This window comes from Anomaloglossus baeobatrachus, chromosome 2, assembly GCF_048569485.1.
Source record: "Anomaloglossus baeobatrachus isolate aAnoBae1 chromosome 2, aAnoBae1.hap1, whole genome shotgun sequence".
Lineage (NCBI taxonomy): Eukaryota > Metazoa > Chordata > Amphibia > Anura > Aromobatidae > Anomaloglossus > Anomaloglossus baeobatrachus.
Window position 1 is genome coordinate 734,455,366 of NC_134354.1, and position 24,923 is coordinate 734,480,288.

At 46.9% G+C, this 24,923-nt stretch overlaps 1 protein-coding gene across 2 annotated transcripts in view; it reads right to left on the minus strand.

The window, feature by feature from the left end:
• Positions 1 to 24,923, minus strand: part of SGCG (sarcoglycan gamma) — a 383,560-nt gene that overhangs the window by 131,233 nt on the left and 227,404 nt on the right. For both annotated transcript variants that reach the window (XM_075337388.1, XM_075337389.1), the window contains exon 3: positions 12,242 to 12,343. In XM_075337388.1, coding sequence (XP_075193503.1) covers positions 12,242 to 12,343 — 102 coding nt within the window. The remainder of the gene's footprint in view (positions 1 to 12,241; positions 12,344 to 24,923) is intronic.

Consider the following 24,923-nt stretch of genomic DNA (forward strand, 5'->3'; position numbering starts at 1 on the left):
TACTGCGGCTCATTTAAGCTGCAGTATTCATCTCCGGTAAGGAGGGGGTTAATCATCGGTGTTTCCACATTTACACTTTTCATACAGCTTAGGAGCCTTCTCACTGGGGAGCTTTACTAGGGTAGGCAGGGGGTGGTCAACACGAGGCATGGGACTTTCCCGGTTACTAGGACAACCACCTGGGGTGTGGGTTCCTCTTGGGGTAGAAATAGGAGCCACCTGGACAGTAAGGGAGTCTAGTCAAGCCGAGACTTCAGTTCTGGAGACATGACACTACTCTCTTTTTCTCTTTATCTTTCAATGGGACCTGTGGCTTGGAGCGGAATGCTCAGCTCGGGTTCCTCACTACTGAAGGCTCAACTCTTAGAAAGAACACTTTCAAAATACCGGTGGCTACCTCTAACTTAACTGGGATTAGCTGGAGCCCACCACAGCGGTGACCGGTACTCCGGGACAGCACTGGAACAGTGAGTAAAGACACCTGGAGCCACAACCACTGACTCAGCCTTTTGATTGCCAGCACCGCCGCCCCGTGCTTCGGCGCCGACGGCTATTACTACTTTCCTCATCATCCTCCCCGGGGCCCGCTCTACCTGTGGGGAGCAGAAACCATCTTTGCTGCTATTACCATCCGCCCCGGAGGACAGTGACAGCAGCGGCGGTTAATCCCTGGCCGTGTACCACAGGTGGCATCACGAGACATTCATCCTGCTAAGACCCCTGTCATCCCATTAATCCCTCATCCATCCCCCTTCTGTGGACACCTCGTGGTTACGAAACCGGATAAGCCACCCGTGACATCCCCCTGACCCTTTGCCGGCCTAGCGACGAGTAATCCCCCCAGGCCCCGTTGGGTGCTCCACCAACACTAAGCAGCAAGTGCAGTTGTGCTCAAAAGTTTACAAACCCTGGCAAATTTTTTGCTTTCTTTGCCTTTTTTTCAGAGAATATGAATGATAACACAAAATCTTTTTTTCCACTCATGGTTAGTGGTTGGGTAAAGCCATTTATTGTCAAACTACTGTATTTTCTCTTTTTAAATTCTTTTTAAATCAGAATGACAACCAAAAAAATCCAAAGTACCCTGATCAAAAGGTCACATACCCCAGTTCTTAATACCGTGTATTGCCCCCTCTAACATCAATGACAGCTTGAAGTCTTTTGTGGTAGTTGTGGATGAGGCTCTTTATTTTCTCAGATGGTAAAACTGACCATTCGTCTTGGCAAAAAGTCTTACTTCCTGTAAATTCCTTGTCTTTCTTGCATGAACTGCTTGAGTTCTCCCCAGAGTGGTTCAATGAAATTGAGATCAGGAGACTGAGATGGCCACTCCAGAACCTTCCCTTTGTGCTGCTATAGCCAATGACAGGTAGACTTGGCCTTGTGTTTTGGATCGTTGTCATGTTGGAACGTCCAAGTACGTCCCATGCGCCGCTTCCGGGCTGATGAGTGCAAATTTGCCTCCAGTATTTGCTGAAAACGTGCTGCATTCATTTTTCCTTCAACTTTAACCAAGTTTCCTGTGCCTTTATAGCTCACACATCCCCACATAATCAGCGATCCACCTCTGTGCTTTACAGTAGGAATGGTGTTCCTTTCATCACAGGCCTTGTTGACACCTCTCCAAATGTAATGTTTATGGTTGTGGTAAAAAAGTATGATGTTGGTCTTATCACTCCAAATTACCTTGTTCCAGAAGTTTGGAGGCTTGTCTCTGTGCTTTTTGGCGTATTGCAGGTGAGACACTTTTGCGGCATTTGCGCAGTAATGGTTCTCTTCTGGCAACTTGACCATTTTTCTTCAAGTGCCTCCTTATTGTGCATTTTGAAACAGCCACACCGCTAGTTTTCAGTGATTCCTGGATTTTAGCTGATGTTATTTGTAGGTTTTTCTTTGCATCCCGAACAATTTTCCTGGCAGTTGAGGCTGAAATTTTCGTTGGTCTACGTGATCGTGGTTTGGTTTTTACAGAGCCCCTGATTTTCATTTTGATAATCACAGTTTGAACACTGCTGACTGACATTATCAATTCCTTGGATATCTTTTTGTATCCCTTTCCTGTTTTATACAGTTCAACTATCTTTTCCCGTAGATTAATTGAGAATTCTTTTGCTTTCTCCATGACTCACAATCCAGAAATGTCAGTGGCTGGATGAAAGATGCAAGAGTCTGTCTGGATCCCAGAAACTCACTCAGCTTTTATGCACACACACTGATTACAAGCAAACAGGTCACAGGTGAGGATGTTACTTTTATTTGATATTCAAGCCCATTTGTGTCTACTTCTGTGCATGTTATCAGGCCAAAATCACCAGGGTATAGGAACTTTTGATCAGGGTCACTTGGATGTTTTTGGTTGTCATTATGATTTCAAAAGAGAAAATGCAGTTGTTTGACAATAAATGGCTTCACCCAACCACTAACCATGAGTGGAAAAAAGTTTGTGTTATCAATCATATTCTCTGAAAAAAGGCCAAGAAAGCAAAAAATCTGCCGAGGCATGAAAACTTTTGAGCACAACTGTATGTGGTCACAGTATGGATTTATGTGGTCGTTGATGTAGACAATGTATGTGGACATCAATGGCCGCATAAAACCTTGCACTATATTTGATATCTTGTGTTCTTGCTACATTTGTGTCTCAAATCAGAATATAAAGCCCACAATCCCCCCAATTACTATATCAAATCAAATCAAATATAATAACTCATTGTCACAGTTGTTTGCTATTATTTGCGAACACAATGGAGAACACCGCCGTGAACTAAAGCGAAATAAACTGAATGTTCCCAACAAGACATTTATTACAATAGATTATATGCCACAAAGGAATACACAGAAAATAAATCAAATTGGATTTAGTTAAAAAGTAGAACTATATTAACAGTAAAAGTTCTTAATACAGACATTTAATCCATTGCTAGAAAATGACTGCCGAGATCCGATAGTCCCCATGTAGGAAAGATTAAACAGGTATATAATCAGCGCAGAAAATGCAAACTTCTCATAAAGAATAATTAATAATAAAAACAAAAGATGCATGTATTAAGTCAAAGGTAACGCAGATTAGATATAACAAGTATATACCATGTCCATTTTAGTTGTTATATAATTTAAAGGGCTGTTTCCATCTTCATAGATGGATATTACTGCTTAAACCTACAAAATTGGCTAAATGTCAGTGGACCATACTATTTCGAGTCAATAATGGGGGCTGTACTTATTTAAACAATATAAAAACACCTACAATCATGAGGAGGTACTAGAATAATTAATTTAGGGTAACAGTAGACAAATGGAAACTTTTTTTAACAAGTCCAAACACATATCTTATAGGGGTATTAAATCCTCTAATACATGTGTAATAAATTACACAGATGTCATGATGACTTTGGGATAGTGGGGAACTGGGGATCCTAATCTGTCCCTCAAACTAGGGGGCCATATGGTATCCCCATTATCAGGGATACTCCTAATGGTGGAGAGGACTGAGTATCCTTCCTGGCCCTGCTCCTGACCAGTCCTGATCTAATTCCCCCTCCCCTGAGGGAGGGACAGGACATGAGTCTGTTGAAACCACAGAAAAAGACAGTCAAGGAAAAAAACAACTCTGTCACACAACACGCACGCACAGAGGAAAAGACATTAAGGTGCCTTTCACACATCAGTTTTTTGCCATCAGTCATAACCCAACGACTGATGCCGCTGGATCCGTTTTTATCTCATCGACTTGTATAAGCGACGGATGGCCTCGCGTTTCATCAGTCATTCTACGGATCTGTCTAAAAATGTTTGTCTGCTCTTTTTTTATATAGCGCTATCATATTCCGCAGCGCTTTACATACAGGAACACTGTCCCCATTGGGGCTCACAATCTAAATTCCCTATCTGTATGTCTTTGGAGTGTGGGAGGAAACCGGAATACCCGTTGGAAACCCACACAAACACGTGGAGAACATACAAACTCCTTGCAGATGTTGTCCTTGGTGGGATTCGAACCTAGGACCCCAGTGCTGCAAGGCTGCAGTGCTAACCACTGAGCCACCGTGCCGCCCAGTCTGTTGGACGGAAATGACGACCAAAGTAACATTTTTTATGTATGTCGAAAAAACAGACCGTCGTTTGGTAGAATGGAAGCGTATGGGCGCAAGATCTGTCATAATCCGTCAAATGATGGAATCCGGCGACGGATTCAGTTTTATGTAACTGAGCATGTTCCAATTTATTATTTAGCCCCAGCTAGTCGGATCCGTTGAAAAACGGATCTGTCGCATCAGTTTAGCCACAATCTGCGACGGATCCGTCGAGAAAATGTGTGATTGACAGCAAAAAACTGATGTGTGAAAGGGGCCTAAGAGATTTGGGAGAAAAATAAGAGCAGGAAAGAAGTACAAAACATCTGGGGCACTCTACAAATCCTACCAGTACCAAACCTCCCAGACTAACACAAAATAAACTATAGGTGGATACGTAGAAGGATTTCAACAGTATAAATAGGAGGCGAGCATATGTGATATGTCTCCCCACAACATATGATTAAAGGAGCAAGCGGACTAGCAGAGAGTAACTCTTGCTAGCCTGCCTATGAATCAGCACACAGCAGGTCGACGCCCCAGTCTGTCTGTGTTAATCCCTGACACTAGAAAAATCATTGGGCGGAGTGTCAGAATCTGCAATGTGCAATCGAATGGCGCCATGACCGTCGGCGAAGTTTGTGCAAAACTCTGAGTGACAGATATGCAAAATTTTGGTTTGTAGACATGTTGTCAAATACAATGACTGAGTCTTATATTTTCTTATGCCCGGATTAAAAAACAAAACACAAAAAAACAAATCCCACTTCTATTTTTAACCATTACGTATGGATTTTGCACAAAACACATGAAATTACGTACAAGCGAGAAGAACAAGAAGAATCTTTATTGCAGCCAAAAATGTACACAATACTATATGTTTAAATTTATAGAACATTCATTCTGCAACTTTATTGGAAATTAATTCCTGTGCCTTTTCCTTTTCTCCTGAAAGCTTTTCTTGATCCGTTTTCTTTTATAGAAGTCCTGCAGATCTCCTCTGTGAAGCACCAGCAGTCGTCCCACATCATGTTCACGTTCTATCTACCTTGGTATCGTTGTTTCATCTCTTTCTCCTTGCTCCTCGCTAACAGCAACAACATTTTCAGAAAAGTCGTCCAAATGAGAATGTAAAAAAATGTAACTTCAAATTCATCAGACATCCCAAGGCTTGAAACAATTCACCACATTCTCCATGATGGACTTAAATTTTGTGTCTTTGTTGTTACCTAGAAATTTCTTTAAAAGAACCCCAAGCCCTTTTCTCCACAGCTTTCATTTTTCTTTCACACACATCATCCTTCATGAGGTTCCAAATATACAGACCCACAAAAATGCCTTCCTTCAGTTTTGCTTTGGACAGTCCCTGATACTTGGCACAAAGGTCCTTCTTTCGGTAGAACTTTCACAAACTGCTTCACCAGTCCAAACTTAATGTGAAGTGTTGGCAGGAGAACTTTAATGGGATCAACTAAACTTTCCGCTACTATGTTGTTGAATTCAGGTTGCAAAGATGTTCTTGTTGGCCAACTTTTTAGCTCTAGTGTTGAGTGCTTTACCGGCTGTCCCATTCACAAAAAAAAAAAACTTGGGTATTTCATGTATCCTCTTTGTTGCCGAAAGAGCAAAGAGAGAACTTTCAGATTGACCCATATTGATCATCCTTGTTCCTCGCGGTTTTCTGCCAAGAGATTCAGGTCTGTGAACTCAGTTCATCTGAGGTGAGGTCACTGAGTTCAGTGAGGTCACCAGAGGTCAGTTTACTTGCGGTCACAGGTTGGGTACAGTGGGAACCTCCAGCTGTAACCGCAGATAAACTGAGTGACATCACCACTTATGGCTGCGACTCAGTCAATCTCTGCCTGAAGCCACAGCATGCGGACATGTTCTGTGCCCATGCACTGTGATTTCAGTAAGTAGCAGAGCTGGAATTGTTGTGGGATTTTGTGTGGATTATGTTGGAACTGGGTGTTTGGTGTTACTAAATTAGAGGGTTTTTTCTTATTTTATTTCAAATAAATTATTTTTTCGGTGTTTGTGTTATTTCTTTTCACTTATAGATTAGTAATGGGGGGTCTCATAGATGCCTCTCATTACTAATCTAGGTCTTAGTGGCAGCTGTCAACTGTAATTCACCCCTTATATTACCCTGATTGCTACCACACCAGGGCAATCAGGATAAGCCGGGAAAGTGCTGGAATTGTGGTATCTAATTACCATGGGTCTCCCCAGCGTGAGAATACCAGTCCTAGCTGTCAGCTTTATCATGGTTGGGTATCAAAATTAGAGTGGGGGGGGACCACACGCCATTATTTAAAATTCTATATTTATGTGGTCCCTCTTATTTTGATACACAGCCAAGATAAGTGCATGGTTGGGAGCTACAGGCTGTAGCCATGGGCTTTATCTCTGCTGGTTATTATAATATGGGAGGATCACACTAAGCTAATTTATTTATTTTTACACCACTATAGGGACGCAGACAGCATGATTGCAAGCAATTAGATAATCTATCACACAGGGCGGGGGTCACGGTCAGACTCCAACCCATTACAGACATCAGGACTGCAGGACTGTGAGGGAAGCAGTAAATATGTATGAGAGTAATAAGTAGTGTTACAGCCTCCCTGGAGACTTGGTAAGTATAGCGCTCCTGCTTTATTCCCTATTTTTTTTCTTTCTCCTTTATTTTTCTTTTAATTACCCAGATGGACAAATACAGATAGTTGCATGAAGTTCCCTGAGAACTCTGTGTTTGGGGTCAATGCACGGATATAAGGTATCCCTACGGATCCCAAATTTTACAGTCCAGGTTCGCCCATCAATAATAATGATCCTAAACACACATCAAAATCCACAATAGACTACCTCAAAAGTTGCAAGCTGAAGGTTTTCCAATGGCTCTCACAGTCCCCTGATCTGAACATCATTGAAAATCTGTGGCTAGACCTCAAAAGAGCAGTGCATGCAAAACGAGCCAGGAGTCTCACAGAACTGGAAGACTTTTCCAAGGAAGAATGGATGAAAATTTCTCAAACAAGAATTGAAAGACTCTTGGCTGCTGCAAAAAGCGATAACAAGCTGTGATACCTGCCAAAGGGGAGGTTTCTACGTACCAACCATGCAGAGTGCCTAAACTTTCGCATCGGCCCATTTTCTTTTTTTTATTAATTTAAAAAAGTAAAAGACAAATTTTTTTTTCTCCCTAAAATACAAAGGAAATGAGTCTTTAACTTGATGTCTTTTAGAGATCAATCAGTTCATCTTCAAATTGCTTAACTGTTCAAAATAACAGTAATTTTGACCAGGGGTGCCAAAACTTTTGTATGCCACTGTAGGTCGTGAACTCCTTTCCGACCATGGTGTAAACTTACGTCAAAGATCGTAATGAAAATAAATCATTGAGATTGGAAAATTTACATTTTCATTTAGTTGCATAATAATTCTGCACACTAATATTTGCCCTAAAGTTCTGAACACAGATATTATCCTAAGACAGACAAAACCTCAGTTTTACTTTCTTAAGTATTCAGGTTTATTAACTTTTTGCATTAGCAGTACTGTAGTTGTACACAAATTGCCTAGTAATTGTGCACATAGTGTATATAAATGCACTCAGCGGTAACGAATGAGCTCCCTGCACAACCCTTTAAAAGGGAATATAAAAGAGAACCATAAGAAAGGATGTCCGGGGGTGGACCAGACAGGTAGACGAGACATAATGATTACAAATACATGAAAGTATAAGATGCATTATTTTTGTAAAGTATAAATATACAGGGTACAAAATGTATATCATAGGCAAGAGTCCATTGCAAATAAATCATCATACTTAGGGCGGCTTTGCACACTACGACATCGCACGTGCGATGTCGGTGGGGTCAAATCGAAAGCGATGCACATCCGGCGTCACTTGCGATGTCGTAGTGTGTAAATCCTAGATGATACGATGAACGAGCGCAAAAGCGTCGTTATCGTATCATCGGTGCAGGCTCCGACATTTCCATAATGCCGGAGCCGCGACAGGTACGATGTTGTTCCTCGTTCCTGCGGCAGCACACATCGCTGTGTGTGAAGCCGCAGGAGCGAGGAACATCTCCTTACCTGCCACTGGCCACAATGCGGAAGGAAGGAGGTGGGCGGGATGTTTACATCCTGCTCATCTCCGCCCCTCTGCCGCTATTGGCCGCCTGCCGTGTGACGTCGCTATGACGCCGCATGACCCGCCCCCTTAGGAAGGAGGCGGGTCTCCGGCCAGAGCGATGGTGGCAGGGCAGGTGAGTGCATGTGAAGCTGGCGTAGTGATAATTTTCGCTACGCCAGCTATCACAAGATATCGTACCTGCGACGGGGGCGGGGACTATTGCGTGCGACATCGCAGCATCGGCTTGCGATGTCGCAACGTGCAAAGCCCGCCTTAATGTACCATCAGAAGTTTGGAAAATAAGTGATTCAAAAACATATGTAAGTATGGGAGGTATCTATTTTGATTCCATCAACAGTGTGTCACACAGAGGTTTTTAGAAACTTCGGCGACTGTCATGGTGTTGTCGGGATCTGCTCAGAGTACAGATTCTGTCACTCCGCCTGATAACTTAAAATGAAACAGTATGACTTGAAGCATAAAATAAAAGAGGTCCAGGAAGTTTTCAGAATTAAACTTGAAAAGAAACTGTCCCACAATAATTCCAGGGAGGTTTGGTCAGGAATGAACTTACTGACTGGGTTTAAGGTGAGGTCTGAGAATGGGGGAGGAAAACTGGACAAGGCTAATGAGATGAATGAGTATTTCAATAGATTTAGCAATACATGTGTAATGCCAACTGACAGAGGATATGGATCTGGTGCAAATTCTGCAACATTGATATTGGAGGATGAGCAGACTCATTTCAGAGACTCCGAAAATGATGTGAGGAGGCAGTTTAAGACACTTAATATTGGTAAAGCTGCAGGGCCAGATGGACCCAGTCCACGTGTCCTTAAAGTGTGTGCAGACCAGCTGTGTACGGTCTTTACACACCTATTTAACGGGAGTCTACAAACACAGAGGGTACCAGTGTTATGGAAAACTTCCTGTCTGGTTCCGGTACCCAAGACTACTTCTCCTGCAACCCTAAATGACTGTCGTCCTGTAGCCTTAACATCTCATGCTATGAAGGCCTTGGAAAGATTAGTACTTGAGTCCGAGGGTGAGGGCTTTTATTGATCCCCTACATTTTGCTTACCGGCATAGATTGGGGGTGGACGATGCTATTCTTTCTCTGTTACATACTGTACATTCATTTTTGGACAATGACGGAACAACTGTGCGAGCGATGTTCTTCGATTTCTCGAGTGCATTTAACACCCTGCAGCCACTCTTACTACACAAAAAGATGACTGATATGAAGGTGGAGGAGGGGATGAGAAATTGGATAACTGACTACCTATCAGATCGGCCACAGTTTGTACAGATGGGAGCAGTTGTGTCTAGCAGATTATTGAGCAGTGTAGGTGCCCCTCAGGGAACGGTGCTAGCGCCCTTTCTATTCACACTGTATACATCAGACTTTCAGTATAAATCTGATTTTTGCCACCTTCAAAAATTCTCAGATGACTCCGTGGTTGTGGGATGTATTAGGAGGGACCAGGGGGATGAGGAATATAGAAGGGTGGTGTCGAATTTTGTGGATTGTTGCCATGGTAACTATCTACAACTAAATGTTAGAAAACTAAGGAGTTGGTGGCCAACTATAGCAGGAGAAAGATGGAATGTTACCGATCACTATTGCTGGTCAGGAGGAGGAGCAGGTGGAGAGTTACAAATATTTGGGGGTCCACTTGGATAGCAAACTGGACTGCAGATGCCACTCACAGATGGTCTACAAGAAGGGGATGAGCAGATTGCATTTCCTAAGGAAACTGAGGTCTTTTAATGTGTGCAGCAAAATGTTAGAAATGTTCTACCAGTCTGTAGTGGCAAGTGCCATCTTTTTTGCACTCATATGCTGGGGTAGCAGTGTGCGGGTCTCTGATGCTAATAAGCTGAATAAGCTTATCAAGAAGGCAAGCTCCGCTGTCGGCTGCAATCTGGACTCTTTTGAGGAGGTAGTGGAGAGAAGAACTCTCAGAAAGTGTATGGCAATTATGAATAATAATGCACATCCATTATATGAGCTATTCATGAGACAAAAGAGACCTTCAGTAACCGGCTAATCCTTCTGAGGTGTAAGAAGGAAAAATATAGGAAATCATTTGTGCCAACTGCTATGGGAATGTACAACAATAACATTAGTGTTAAATCATCAAGGTGAATATTTCCTTCTTTATTTCTTCTACTTTCAGTTTACCCGCTGTGTATGTCCTAATCTAATGTATAATGTTCTTCTGTAAACTTTACTGTCTTGTCAATTAAGTCATTCATGTTATTATTTAAGTTGTGCTGCTGTGATACCAGAATTTCCCACGGGATCAATGAAGTGTATCGTATCGTATCGTATAACTTCTCTAGTGTCTGTCATCGACTCAGGCTTTGACCTAAAGAGTGGTAGTTCAAATGCAGGCTGGCAAGAGTTAATCTCTGCTAGTCTGTTAGTCTCCATTGATCACATGTTGTGGGGGAGCCAATCACATCTGTTTCCCTCCTAAATTTGCTGGCTACATCCTTCCTGCTATGCCAGCTATGGTTTGTCTGAGCTGGTCTGGTGAGGTGTCGTGATCCAGACTATCTGGTGATTTAGGTATGTGTTGCCGAGTGCGGTTGTGGAGTTAACCCTTGTTACCTTTTGTTGCTACCTCCCTGTTCTTTCTTTTCTCCTGAGTTTCTCATTGTCTTTTCCTCTGTGTATGCAGTGTGTCAGAGTTTTGATTTTCCCTTGTCTGTCTTTATTTGTGTTTCTTTCTCACTTCTGCCCCTTCCTTCCCTGGTAGGAGGGGGGAATCAGATTAGATTTGGTGAGGAGCTTAGCCAGACATGGGCATCTCCACCATCAGGAGGAACCCTAGTGTACTAGTACACTGGCTAGCAAATGGAGATAAGTGTAATGAAATTATGGTGACTATTTAAAAAAAAGTGCTGTCACATCTACAGTGTTTGTAACTGCTGCAGTCAATTATTGGGCTCAGTGTAGCACCTACATCTCTGCAGAGACACTGACTTACTAAATGCCCTGGCCGGGTCACGTCCTCCCCCTCTGCCGCGCGGCCATCCACGTGCTCTGCTGTCTCTTTCCCCTCCCGGGCCCTGTACATGATGCACAGGCTGCCCGCAAGTGCACCTAAGACATGCGTGCACACACCGGCTCTGCTCTTAAAGGGCCAGCGTGCTATTTCTACAAAATGTCTCGCAGCCTATGGCTGAGAAGCACTGTGTATTTAAGGCTGTCTTCCATTAGGGGAGGTGCCTGTGCAATGCCTCTAGTTAGTCAGTCAGTCAGTCTCCATTATGCTTCCTAGATAGTCATCAGGTCCTGAGCTCCTGTCCCGTTAACCCTGTGTTCGTCTCCAGTATCTACCTTCCCATACCTGTCTACTCTGCTGTGTCCACCATTTCTGTCTGTCCCACCTGTTCAGTCTGCCTCAGTCACCCTGCTTGTACCCATCTATTCTTGTGTCTGTCACCTGTCCTGGGGCTCAGCTGCCACAATCCCGGTCTCTGCTTTGAGAGCGGTACCCGGTGTCTGCCTCGTGGTAGACACTTAGTCAAGTCTCTCTCACTAAGGGGTAAGCCCGGGTCCCCCCTGTGGTCCAGTGGGTCCACTAATCTTGATTACTGCCCCTACACCGACCATGAGCGTCACATTCAGCATCTCTGCATGGTACAAGCTGTTGAGCCCAGTGATTGACTTTAGCGGTTGCAGGCACTGAAGATGTGATGTCGTTGCTGCAGCAGATCAACACAGACCGAGTAGGAGCAGAGGATGCACAGAACCCGGAGGAGGGGGAGTAACTGATAAGTTTGTCATTTAACATCTCTTCATCTCTATGGTAAAATGAAAATAACCCCTGCCCAATAAGTCCTATGTGTGAACAGAGCTATAGTGCACCTGCGTGACCAATGCTTTATTGACGTTTACGTCACCGATGTAGCTAGATGTTAATGCTTGTGTTATATGACTATAGAGTTTTCATGAATAGTAAGGGTAGAAAGTTACAATGAAGACTGCTTTATGAGGTCTATAAACACTTACCAGCCTTGAACGTATTTCTTTGGCATACAATGGATAGAGGAACTCCGATTCCCCTTCTAGACGTAGACCCTCACTTGTAACACGTAAGTGCCCCATTCCAGTCTACAAGGAAAGGAAAACATTTTCATTACCCAGAAAAAAATTATGTAATATCTACAATGATATTTTTTGTGAAAAATGGGAAGACTTAAAATCAATGCTCTCCACATTGCTGATCTCATAGGGTATGTCATAAATATTTAAAAAATGTGGTCAGGGATCCATACCTGGCTCCAAAATGAGGTCCTTAAGTCTCCATTCTGGCTGGTGTTGGGGACACTGTGGCTCCCCCCTCGCTATTATATGTTTCCAAGGCACACATCCTCTACTGTTCATAGTATTCGAACTTTGGAACTGTGAGTGCATTGACGCACCCCAATACACTTCCAGACTAATTTACATATTGCTTTAACACTAGAAGTTCCAGAGAGGGGTCATGTAACATTTCTACCATTGGAACCCAATGGAGCTCGAAATTCCAGGGACTTCTAGTGTTAAAGGGAATGTGTTAGCAGGTTTTTTGCTATATAAGCTGAAGCCAGCATGCTGCAAGGGTTAAGATAGAAAGTTCAGGCATGCTTGTATTGTCACAGTCCGAATTTCTGTTTGTTTTAACAGCCAGACCCTTATAATTGCTGTGGCTGGCTCATGCAATGTTGTCCTTCTCTTATTGACACCTCACAGTCAATGTACAATCTCTATAGAGAGCCTGGTGTGAGCAGGGACAGCACTCTGGACTCTGCTACATGAATTAAGCTAAAAATGCACATTGCGTCAAAATGGCTGCACCCAGTAATCTAAATAATATATCAACGGATTCAGAATCACCCCACCTACATTATGCTGCTCTCAGATGAGGTAACAAAAACCTGCTGACAGATCCCTTTAAAGCTTTGTTAAGGCAAATTGGATTACTACAAAACTAGTTTATTTTGATCAATCCTATAAGATCTATACAGCATTAGTCATATTAGTAAAATCGTAATGTTCTCTTTAAGAAAAGTAACCCCCCCCCCCCAAGATCTCATAAATTGACCATGGGGTAAAATAGATGAAGTTTGCTTATGTGCAGTCCTTTCAAAATTCACAATTTCTTATTTTTGACTCTTTTATTGAAATTTTCCCAAAAAGAAGTCCCATAGCTCAGCATAGTATAGGCTGCATTATTATCTTTAGGCTATGTGCACATACTGAATAATGGGTGCAGAAATTTTCCACACCAAATCTGGATGTTCTGGCAGAAAAAGTGTTTTTACCATGTGTTTTTCATAAGGAAGTCATTGCGTTGAAGGGTCGAAAAACTGTCACGCTAGGTATGGGAAAGTACCAAGCGAGCGGCGAAAGGTAAGGTAAGGGACTTCTGTATCTACAGTAGGTAAGGGGGAGATGGTTACCCCTGATCAAGCCTACTGCTGGGCCCTAGGGTCCCTCACCCTAGATAGGGTCTGCACCTGTGTGCCGAGCCAGATACCTGACCCTTGGTATGGATAGGATGAGCTCTTCATCAACCCCACTAAATGCTAAAGGAAGACACAAGGAGGACACAGGTAAAAGCATAAAGCATGAACTCCTTATCAACAGATGACTCAGGCAAGAATTCAGCAAAGCTTCAGCAGATACTAGAGATGATTACAAGCCACCTGCTTGCAACCAGAGCTGAATAAGCGGAATAATATCACCAGCACCAGTCCAGAGAAGATGGGAGTATTTATGCACAAGGAGAATACTGATAATCAAAAACTTGACAAACGTTTAGCTCCCCCGGGTTCTAAAGGGGAAGAGATGAAAACCCAGCAGGAAAGGTTACCTAATACAATGAATACTCACAGCAGGCACAACAGAAAGTCAGGAAGCATTTTGCATAGCCAAACACTGTGACCTTCTACTGCCAGAATCCACAAGGAAAGAATAAGCAACATGTGCACAACACTTCAGAATTCTCATTGACTTTGCTGGTATAATGATAGGTATGCAGATTTGTGACAAAACTGGACCAAAAAAAACCACATTGTGAGCACATGGCCTTAAAGAAAAAAAGCCATATAGGTAACAGAAAGCAAAAATAGTAACCTTACTCCAGTGGGCAGAGGCCAAATCCCCAGGCGGTACGGGGTCTAGAGACCCCTGTTGTAGTGATAAAGCAATCACAGCAGTGGAAGAGATGACATAGCGGTCTATGAAGGGAATGCCGCTTTCTCAAAATATTGCAATTGATGTATTTCTTCTTTGTAACTTCAATAACACCCTGTCGTTAAACCACTAGAATATTTGGGTTACCAAGTTTATCACTTTTCTAAGAGATGAAGTAAGAACACGCTATAAAGCGGCATGAAACCCGAGCATTGAGAGTTTTGGCTCACATATATAAACTGTTTATGTGATCGGCATGAGCATACGGTTCTGGTTTTTATGTCTACCCTCCATGTTTTATGAGAGTGATATTGCCTGGCTACTCTAGAATACCCATAAAGATGGTTTCTTTACTTGTCTATGCTGGAGCATGGGGTGAGTATGTGCTATAGTTAGGCATACAAATCGCTGGCACTGCTGCACCGGCAGCTGGAAAGGCTTTTTTATGAGCGGCAGTTATAAACGCTTGTTGGAAGGCCTCTAGGAGAAGAAAGTAGGTTGCAGAACAGTAGCTGTGGAGCTTCACAAACTTTAGTAATTAAAACTACAATCCCATAAATGACGATACCACGTTGTAAAATTTACGGCGGAATTGGAGATTGTAAATAAGAATAAAGGAAGGATTTTAGGCTAAGTACACAGCGGCGTGTCCAGTGGTGCTTTGACGGTTTCCGTCTGGAGGTTCCAACCAAACCCTTGAAAAACAGGATTCAGTAATGTGTCTCTGATAAAGCCATACAACGAGATAGTTCAAATGATTTCCAAAAGGCCTCCTCTGCAGTGGTGAATGTCTTTTAGATGGACACACGGACATAGCTGACTATGTGAAGCAGTGTGTCTTTAATGTTCTGAGCAGTGGTCAGGCAGGATGGTTTAGGTTATAGGACATGTTAGAATGCTTGAGTGTTGCGCACAGTCTTTATCCAGGGTGACCCAAAACATATGAAAAATTCGACCATGGACTCTATGTAGTCTATACAAAAGAGGATACACCTTATTATAGCGCAAGACAGGGTCAAAAAAAGGATGCACAGCCAAGCAATGAAGGTGATAAAAAAACAGCAAAGAAGGAGTTGTAGAAACATTTCCATGTATATGGGTTCAACAGTATAGTCAATCAATGCAAATATACATGTGACGCCCTGGCACCGCCAGGTGGTAACAAGGAATAGGCCCCCGCATAACACCTTCCCTCACAGGGTTACATCTAGCCAATAAAATCCTAGTCACCCCCCCAGGGTAGGAAAGGCACACTAGTGGGCGGATGGAGAACGCCCACCTAGGGGTCTAGAGAACCTGGGGCGGGAAAAAGAGAGGAGTTGTGAGTAGAGAGTCTTGGAGTTGAGTTGAGAGGAGTGGAGTGGAGCAGGAGGAGAGGAGAAAGTGAAGCTCAAGTGAAGAGTCAGAGAGCAGAGGCGTCGGGATTGGAGCCCGCGGCGTACTGGCTAGGTGGCAGACGGTGGTCCGTGTCTGTCAGGAGACGGGAATACGGCAGCCAGAGATCCAAGGTGGACTGGGACAAGGTAGGAGCTCGCCGGTACCGACACCGGAGAACCGACCCGGAAACCGTGCACAGAGGGGGTACTTGGAGCCTGAAGCCAGGACCGGAACCAACGGCCTCGCTAATTAACCAATTGAGGGCAGGATTCTAGGTCCTGTCCCAACCAAAGTCCCAAAAGCAGACAACCACCCACCGTGGGGGATAGGGCATCTGCCAGGGCCCAGTAGATCCCAAGGGTCAGCGTCAGCGGGCAAGGCTCCCAACAAAAGTATCGGGAGCGGACTCCCGTGTTCCACACCGGGAAGTCCACCACACCAAGAACACAGGGCAGAGGAAAGTGACACAGACCATCACCCCGGGTGTGAGACCACAATACACCTGGCCACGGTGGCCGGCCACCAGCACCTTGGTTTACCATTGGACTTGTGTGATTCATTCAATCGTGAGTAAACTAAGATTCCCCAGTCTGATCGGGCGCGTCGGCCCCTGCCATCACCATCCTCAGCACAGAGACACCGGGCCCCGGGGCATCCATCCCTACCCATGGAGGGGTTAACATCCAGCTGCCATCCAATCGCCCCCCCGGGTGCCCCACAACAGCAGCGGTGGTACCACGCTTCACCACACACCGTGGGTGGCGTCACAGAGTGTTTACGGCAATTCCCATATAAATACGTCCCCTGTTTATTTGAAGTGTCCGCGTGACCCCTGGGTCCGGAAAATCCCTCGAGCCACCCTGTGGATCCGGATCCGAGCAGCCCACCTGCTGGCGTGGGGGCGACACATACACATATAATTATAATAAAAAATACTGAGCCTTGCTTTCTTGCTTTATTCTGGGTGATTTAATATATAGGTCACTCCCCAACCTTATTAAGAGTGCCAGGACACCACTGTGATACTATATTCAACAGAGAAAGAATGTGGCACAAGTCCACTATTGATAAAATACAAAACTTTATTGATTATACTTAAAAATCATAATAGAGCAAGGAGCCCTCAAGGGGTTAACAAAACTGTGTGCAGAGCAATTCAATGGTTACAATCAATATAGACTATGATATACAGAGTGCAGACCGTCAAATATTTGACCGTCTGCACTCTGTATATCATAGTCTATATTGATTGTAATCATTGAATTGCTCTGCACACAGTTCTGTTAACCCCTTGAGGGCTCCTTGCTCTATTATGATTTTTAAGTATAATCAATAAAGTTTTGTATTTTATCAATAGTGGACTTGTGCCACATTCTTTCTCTGTTGAATATATTTGTTCTGGGTGAGGCTATAGTATAAATGAAGTAGAAACCACGTCATAGGCGCTCTTCACATATCAGTGACACCGGAGACACAGACATATGCAGATGTATTACAATCAATAGGTAGGCTCACACACCAGTGATTTCACAAGGACCGTGTGTCCGTATGGTTCACACATGTGTCCATGTAGACAAGTTTGTTTTTCTTTGGCAGCACTGATGTCACACGAACCACATACTGATGTGATCCGTGTGACATCAGTGTGACGCGTACCGGAGAAAACAACTGTCATAATAATGATTTTCTATACTCACCTGTCTCCAGCACTGCTGTCTTCGCCGCTGCTGTCACTTGCTTCCAGGCCCGCTCATTATGCTCATGCATATTCACTGCACCACGGACTCGGAAGAAGCAACGCCGGAGACAGCTGCACCAGAGACAGGTGAGTAAAAAGTTCCTGATCTTAGTGTGCGATAACATAGAGCACATGGAGAACATGTGTGTCAAAATCACGGCACACAGAGAGCCAAACACACCTTCAACACGTCCGCGAAAGATATGTGTTTTCCCCCGGATGTGTGAAAGAGGCTTTAAGTGTACATTTTTCTGGCCATTATATGACTTGTTTCCTGTATTTTTCACCAGTTTATCCCTCTGCAGGTTCTCTCTAATTTTCAGTTCTCTGTAAGCTAGTGAGTGGCGACTGTCTGCTATGATGTTGTAAAGGAATGGATAAGCTATTGACGCAGTCCTTGAAAAACGTATAGTAATATAATATATTCTCATGTTTTATATAAGGTTTTATCTTTCTGGTGTCCTACAAAACTTCATTAGGTACAGACAGTGATAAATATTGGGGGACAGCCTATGGTGGGAGGAGGTAAGTGGGTATAGAAGTTACTTCCTGATTGTTAGGCAGATAGGGAAAAGTATTGAGAAGGAAAGGACCTATGGTCCTACAGGCCTGCATTGTTTTATGGGTGTTGTGTGCGAAGATTTGAGACCATAATCAGATAGCATATTTTGAAAGAAGCAAAAATTAAGTAAAAGTATTCCTTATCTGAGGCAATTGGGCCGAAGGCCTAAGTCACACGGCATGAAAATCGGTGCGAGTGGAGTGCGATAAAAAATCGCATTCCACTCAGACAAATATTAGCCTATGGGCCAGCACCCATGAGCGATTATTTTCTCAGCCCTAATCGAACTGAGAAAACAATGGCAGCATGATGCGATTGTAATGCTAGTCTTGTTTCTCTCGCACTTATTCAAGTCTATGGGGCGAGGGAAAAATCGCACTGCACTCGCGCTACACTGATGTACCACGAGTGCAGGGCGAGAATGACAATAGCCGGCTACGGAGCAGAGAGGGAGATAAATCGCTCCCTCCCCTCCGCAACGTCGGCCATCGTCCTTCGCAGCACCGGTCCACCCCTCCACCGTGCCGGCCCGTCCCTTGCAACTGAGGTCCGCTCGCACGATCGGACCTCAGTCGCAGGGACACACGCATGACACTCTGCTCTGCTGTATTGCCAGCGTGAGCAGAGTGTCATGCGAGGAGATTACAGTAATCCCCGTGTGGCCCCGGCCTAAAGCAGACGTTATCTATACTAGATAAGAAGTGAAGTGTAGCCAGAAATAAGGGTCAAAAAGGAGAAGACAGCTAGGCTTTTACACGTGTTCTTCTACAGGGAACTGAAGATGCAGTGGCACAGCAACAATTGGATGGTCCACATCAAATGGACTTTGAGAATAGTTTTGAGAAGTTGTTGCGATGCACCTAAGTGAGGTCCTAATATAAGGGGAAGATGGACATTCCCTATCAGGCACATGTACAGATACAGTCATGTTAGACTGGACTAAGGATTTAATATTTCAGAATGTATTTTTAATACTTGATGTAAATAGCAAATATTCAGTTCCTGCTTCAGTTTGGCTGGATAGGTTTCACTGGAGGACAGAATGTACTCCATCTCTTCCTGAAGACTATATTATTCTACAGACACTTTCCTGTCCATTAACTCCCAATTCATGGTGGTTGTATAAAGCACAAGCCCCACCATTCTGCTATACAGTCTAAAGGGGGCTTTACACGCTACGACATCGCTAATGCGAAGTTGTTGGGGTCACGGAATTGGTGACGCACATCCGGCCGCATTAGCGATGCCGTTGCGTGTGACACCTATGAGCGATTTTGCATCGTCGCAAAAACGTGCAAAATCGCTCATCGGTGACATGAGGGTCCATTCTCAAATATCGTTACTGCAGCAGTAACGAAGTTGTTCCTCATTCCTGCGGCAGCACACATCGCTCCGTGTGACACCGCAGGAACGAGGACGCTCTCCTTACCTGCCTCCCAGCTGCTATGCGGAAGGAAGGAGGTGGGCGGGATGTTACGTCTCGCTCATCTCCGCCCCTCCGCTTCTATTGGGCGGCGGTTCAGTGACGCAGCTGTGACGTCGCTGTGACGCTGAACGAACCGCCCCCTTAGAAAGGAGGCGGTTCGCCGGTCACAGCGACGTCGCCGGGCAGGTAAGTACGTGTGACGGGTCTGGGCGATGTTGTGCGGCACGGGCAGCGATTTGCCCGTGTCGCACAACAGATGGGGGCGGGTACCCACGCTAGCGATATCGGTCACGATATCGCAGCGTGTAAAGCGGCCTTAATTCCTATGCAGATAATTTACACTATGTTACATTCTCACCATCATCACACAATCAACATATGACAACTTTACCATAATGTCTACTGCCAACTCAACCATTTGCCATTGTAACAGGTTAACCTGGAGCATTTGATGCCATGACCTCCCTGCATGGTTCAACCTGCCCTTGGCTACTGACTGCACAGAAGAGGACAAGGCTACTACACTTGTTGAGGACACAGTAGTGAGAAGTGTAGTTGTGAATCCAGCTTTGGGGTGAAATAAAACACTTAAAAGAAGGCTGCAGCACCATCTCTGTGTGTCCCACTCATTCAAAACGGACCCAGAGGAATGATGTGGTTATCCCTGTGCTGCTGTGGAATGAAGAACTTCTCAGTGCAATGGATGTGAATGAAAGATGGGTTCAAAGCGATCCCTATTTCTTCTGTAGCGCCCCGCGCTCGGCCACAGTCGAGCTGCTCGGGTCCGGACTTGTTCGGTGGGTGGCTCGAGCGCCTCCGGCACTCGGAGGTCACGTCGCTCTGAAGGGAAGCTGGCGCTACGTGAAGGAGGGTGATCTTCGGTGGGGATGTTCACGGCCGGGTCCGTGGTGTTTAGGTATGTAAGTTCGTGACGCCACCCATGGGTTGTGGTGAATGTGGACACCACCGCTACCGTTAACTAGGCTCCCGGGGACGGTGTTGTGCAGCCTGGTGTTGACCCCTCCGTGGTCAGGGGGTGATGGTCCCGGGGCCCGGTGGTTGTGAGGTGCGGGTGTGTTGGTGCGGCGCGGTGCGCGGCCCGAGGGCACTGTTGTACTCACTATGACAGATACACCGGAGCCTCTGGTAAGCCAAAAGGATGGTGGTCAGTGCCCACAGCTGGCTGTGCTTGGTCCCCCACCCAGTTCGATGGTTCCCGCCTTTCTCCTGCACCTCGTTTTGTAGAACTTGACTGCCTATGCTTCAGCAATGGTAGTCCGCTCCCCGGCTTTATGTGTGTCGGGGAACCCGTTTGCCCGCAGCCGCTGGCCCGTGGATCTCTCTGCCTGTGCGGTGGCTTTCTATCCTCCTCGGTGGCCTGTTGCCGTCTTTCGGGTCTTGGGACGGGAATGAACCTAAGGTCCAGACTTCAATCAGTAAATTCGACGTGGTCCAGTGGCTTCTGGACCTCGTTCTAGGTCTGAGTACCCCTCCTGGTGCTCTGGTTTCCAGTTGGTTCCCCGGTTTGGTACCGGCGGGCCACTACCCTGTCCCGGTCCCTTACGGTTCCACCAGCCGTCTTCCCGGCTCCTGCAGGCGGCAACCACCGTCTGCCTCCTGGTCACAGGGTATCTGGGCTACGACCCAGATTCCTGACAGACGTTTACTCTTTACTACTACACTCCTTCACCTCCAAAACTGATCTGCTTGTGTTTTTCCCGCCTCAGGCTATCCGAACTCCTCGGTGGGCGTGGCCAACCGCCTGGCTCCGCCCCCTGGTATGAATGTCAAGACCTGAGAGGAGTGACTCAGGGTTTTTCAGGTTGGCTGCTGTTACCTTGTTAGGGGACGGGTGTTTGTGCAAGGGCCTACCTGTGACTACCTGGCTAGTCTAGGGCGTCACATTCCCCCTTGGTTTAATGCAGACCGTCCGCGGGCTGCCCGACCACCACTGGTTTATTTTTGTTTGCTGTAAAAGATAAACGGGAAAACAGGTACAAGTATACATTTTACATTTCAAGCACGTACGGAATTCATCCCATGCGGGAGGCACATTCTTAAACGTTGCACATATATATAACATTTTTATTGACGGTAACGGGACTGGGTCCTTCCAGTTGCCAACCCAAGCAAACCTAGCCTTGATGCTGCCTCTAAGAAACAGGTTAGCACCCCTTTTCCTCAGTCCAGGAACAGGAACGGGTCCAGGTATTGCCCAAACGGGCCGGGTAAAAAGTTCCTTACCCGGCAGTCTCTCAGAGGCCCCACGTCCGGTTGCACTGGTGACAGGGCCTCGGCCATCACATTCCCGCAGGCCCTTCCTCCAGTTTGCCTCTCCGGAGGCTGTGGGACCTAAAGGGTGGTCCGGGACTTATTTACAAACCCAAAAGTTATTTTGTGGCCTGCAAGTTCTCGGCCTTGTTCATGGGTAAACGGGACAAACAGGGTTCAACAAAGTCCCAACGGGGACGGGCAGTATGGTCCCAACGGGGACTTCAACATGGCAGGCGGGATCCGCTGCCTCTTTACTCAGGCATGGGGCGAGCCCTCCCAGGGCACGCACTGGCGAAGTGCCCAGGCAACTCACAATGCCGGCAGATGGGCACCACTACACCCCCGACGTCAGACGGGGCCTCATCCTCGGGAGTAGATTGTGCCTCAGCCTCGTACATCTCCAACACAAAGCAGGCGTGCTTAGAAAGGGTCATCCGATACCCATTCCCACTGCACCGCGGGATATACGTGGCCTCCGGGGCATCCGAGCCAAGACCCCTCTCTTCCTCCGGGAGAGATTCCGTGTCGTCTCCTGAGCCACCGCCGTCCAACTCCAAGCCGGGCTCTAACTCCGTTGCGGCCAGGCAGACCGCCGGGGCCGACATCCTCTCTGCGGCAGGCGGGTTGCCACCAGCTGTCGCACGGGGAGCCTCCACCGGGACCTCCGTGCCCGCCATCCCCGTGGCGCACGCGGGAACTGTAGCTTCTCTTTCCCCGACGGCGGTTTTCCCTGCATGCGGATCCCCGCAGGCCGGTGAGGGGGACCCCGCTGCCGGTGCTGGTAGCAGCGGACCGGGCGGGGAGCAGCGGCGATCGACACGGACAACGAGGGAGGCAGTATAGGGGGTCGGGGAAGACCGGGTCCCTCAGCCACAGCGGCTGGTCCCTCTGGGACATAGGGGTGTGGGTCGCCCACCCGCTCCTCTAAGGCGGCCTCCACTTCGTATGCCCGCGCGACCACGGCCAGCTCCTCCACCTCCAGCTGTCCATCACTCCATCAGGAGACGCACCTGGGCCTGGTTGCGGTGACATATGGCCACTGTCCGGGCTTCCATCCATGCCGCTGTTCCAGTCGCAGGCTCCGGAGTTGCGGGCTTGCCAGACGGGGCGGACATGATGCTCGCTCGCGGTCCAGGAACCAAACGGGTGGCAGAGTCCTGGAGTCCCTGCCCTTTATCCATTCAGTCACATGGGGCAAGGTCTTCACCCGCCCCCTTGGTCTTTTCGCGGCACTCGGCGCTCCCTTTGCTCGGCTTCACCTTTCAGCCGCACACTTTCCTGCACCGCTCTGTTCCCAGGGGGCGGGGCTTCGACTCTCGCGGGGAAGACGGGTCTGGTGGGAAACTTCGCGCCAAGGGATAGTGACAAGATGGCGGATTCTGAAATTTTGAAATTGAACGGGTCACCGCTGAGTTCTACTTCAAGGCGCACTTCCATTGGTAAGTGGATGGATTCGAATCCTGTTCGTGACGCCAGAAGAGTCGATGTGTACCGCCTCCAAAACTGATCTGTTTGTGTTTTTCCCGCCTCAGGCTATCCGAACTCCTCGGTGGGCGTGGCCAACTGCCTAGCTCAGCCCCCTGGTGTGAACGTCAAGACCTGAGAGGGTGACTCAGGGTTTTTAAGGTTGGCTGCTGTTACCTTGTTAGGGTACGGGTGTTTGTGCAAGGGCCTACCTGTGACTACCTGGCTAGTCCAGGGCGTCACACTTCCTTAGGAAAGCTCCTAGTGTGTTCTTTTGGCCTCTGTCTGGCCGATATATGGCTGCATGCTGTGCGTTGGTTGTTTAACAGAGAGCCTCTCCAAAACATTTTTTTTACAGTGGGTCCCTATGGTGAACAGTGACTACTACCAGGTGCATACCTCCTGAGAAAATAAGCCGACAATAACCAGAAACCTAATATGTTTCTGTTATTACTTCTTTTCTTCCATTTTGCTTGTTTTGTCATGTTATTTTGTCTCTTTTTCTATTTTTGTTAGTAGTGTTCTTTGGTGTACTTCGTCTTCCTCTATCCAGTGTGGTCTCTTTTTGTAGTGGATGGCATCATTGGGATCTTTTGGGGCAAATTATTGACCACCATGAAGTCATGGCGTATCCCATCCTGCACTGGACTGACACTAACACATTGGACCGAAGAAGACAAAGGGATCAGGGCAATACTACGTGACAGAACAGGCAAGTGCCAGGTGAGCATAATAAAGCCGGTCCCAACTCTCTATAATTCAGCCCTAAATAAGTTACCAAACTTTGTGTCGCGGGCGGCGGGGCACTGCGTTCGCTAACGCTCGGGTCCAGCATTGCGGCTGCTGCTCGGTGGCTCGAGCGGTGGGCCGGATCCGGGGACTCGAGCGGCGCTCCTCGCCCGTGAGTGAAAAGGGGGTGGTTGGTTTGGGGATTTAGTCCGTGACGCCACCCACGGGTTGTGGTGAAGATGGGCACCACCCCTGCTGGTGACGGGGATCCCGGGAGCGATGGTAGGGAGCAGCTGAGATGTTGTTTTCCTCCTCCATGGGTAGGGGTTGGTGGTCCCGGGGCCCGGTGGTGTAACGGGGAGGCTGGATGGCTGGGGTGCAGGGCCAGCGCGGCGCGGTGCCGGATGGCACGGTTATACTCACTCAGCAAGAGATGCACAAAGTCTCCGGTAAACCAAACGGCTGGATGGACGGGTCCAGCTGCCGGCTACAGTGTCTCTCCCCGGACAGGTGATGGCGGCTGTCTCTCCCTGCACCTTTGTGTACTGTCTTGACTACGATGGGTCCCCAACGGTAGTCAGCTCCCCGGTGTATGGATGCCGGAGGAGCCCGTTTTGCCCGCAGGAGCTGGCCCTTGGGTCTCTAGCCTGTGGCGGTGGCTGTATACCCTCACGGTGCGGACGGTTGCCTTCTAACGGGTCTTTGGTTGTTAGAAAACCCCTGGGGTTCCTGTCACAATTGGATTTGACTATTGACGGCGGCTTCAAGCCTAGTCGGGGTCCGATGGCCCTGCCTGTGTGTGCTAGCTTCACTTCGCTCCCTGGTCGGTACCGGCGGGCCACCGCCCGACCCCGGTCCTATGCTTCCGCGTTGATCCACCACTCCTGCAGACGGCCACCACCGTCTGCCAACCTTGCTGTCAGTGCCTGGGCCACAAACCCAG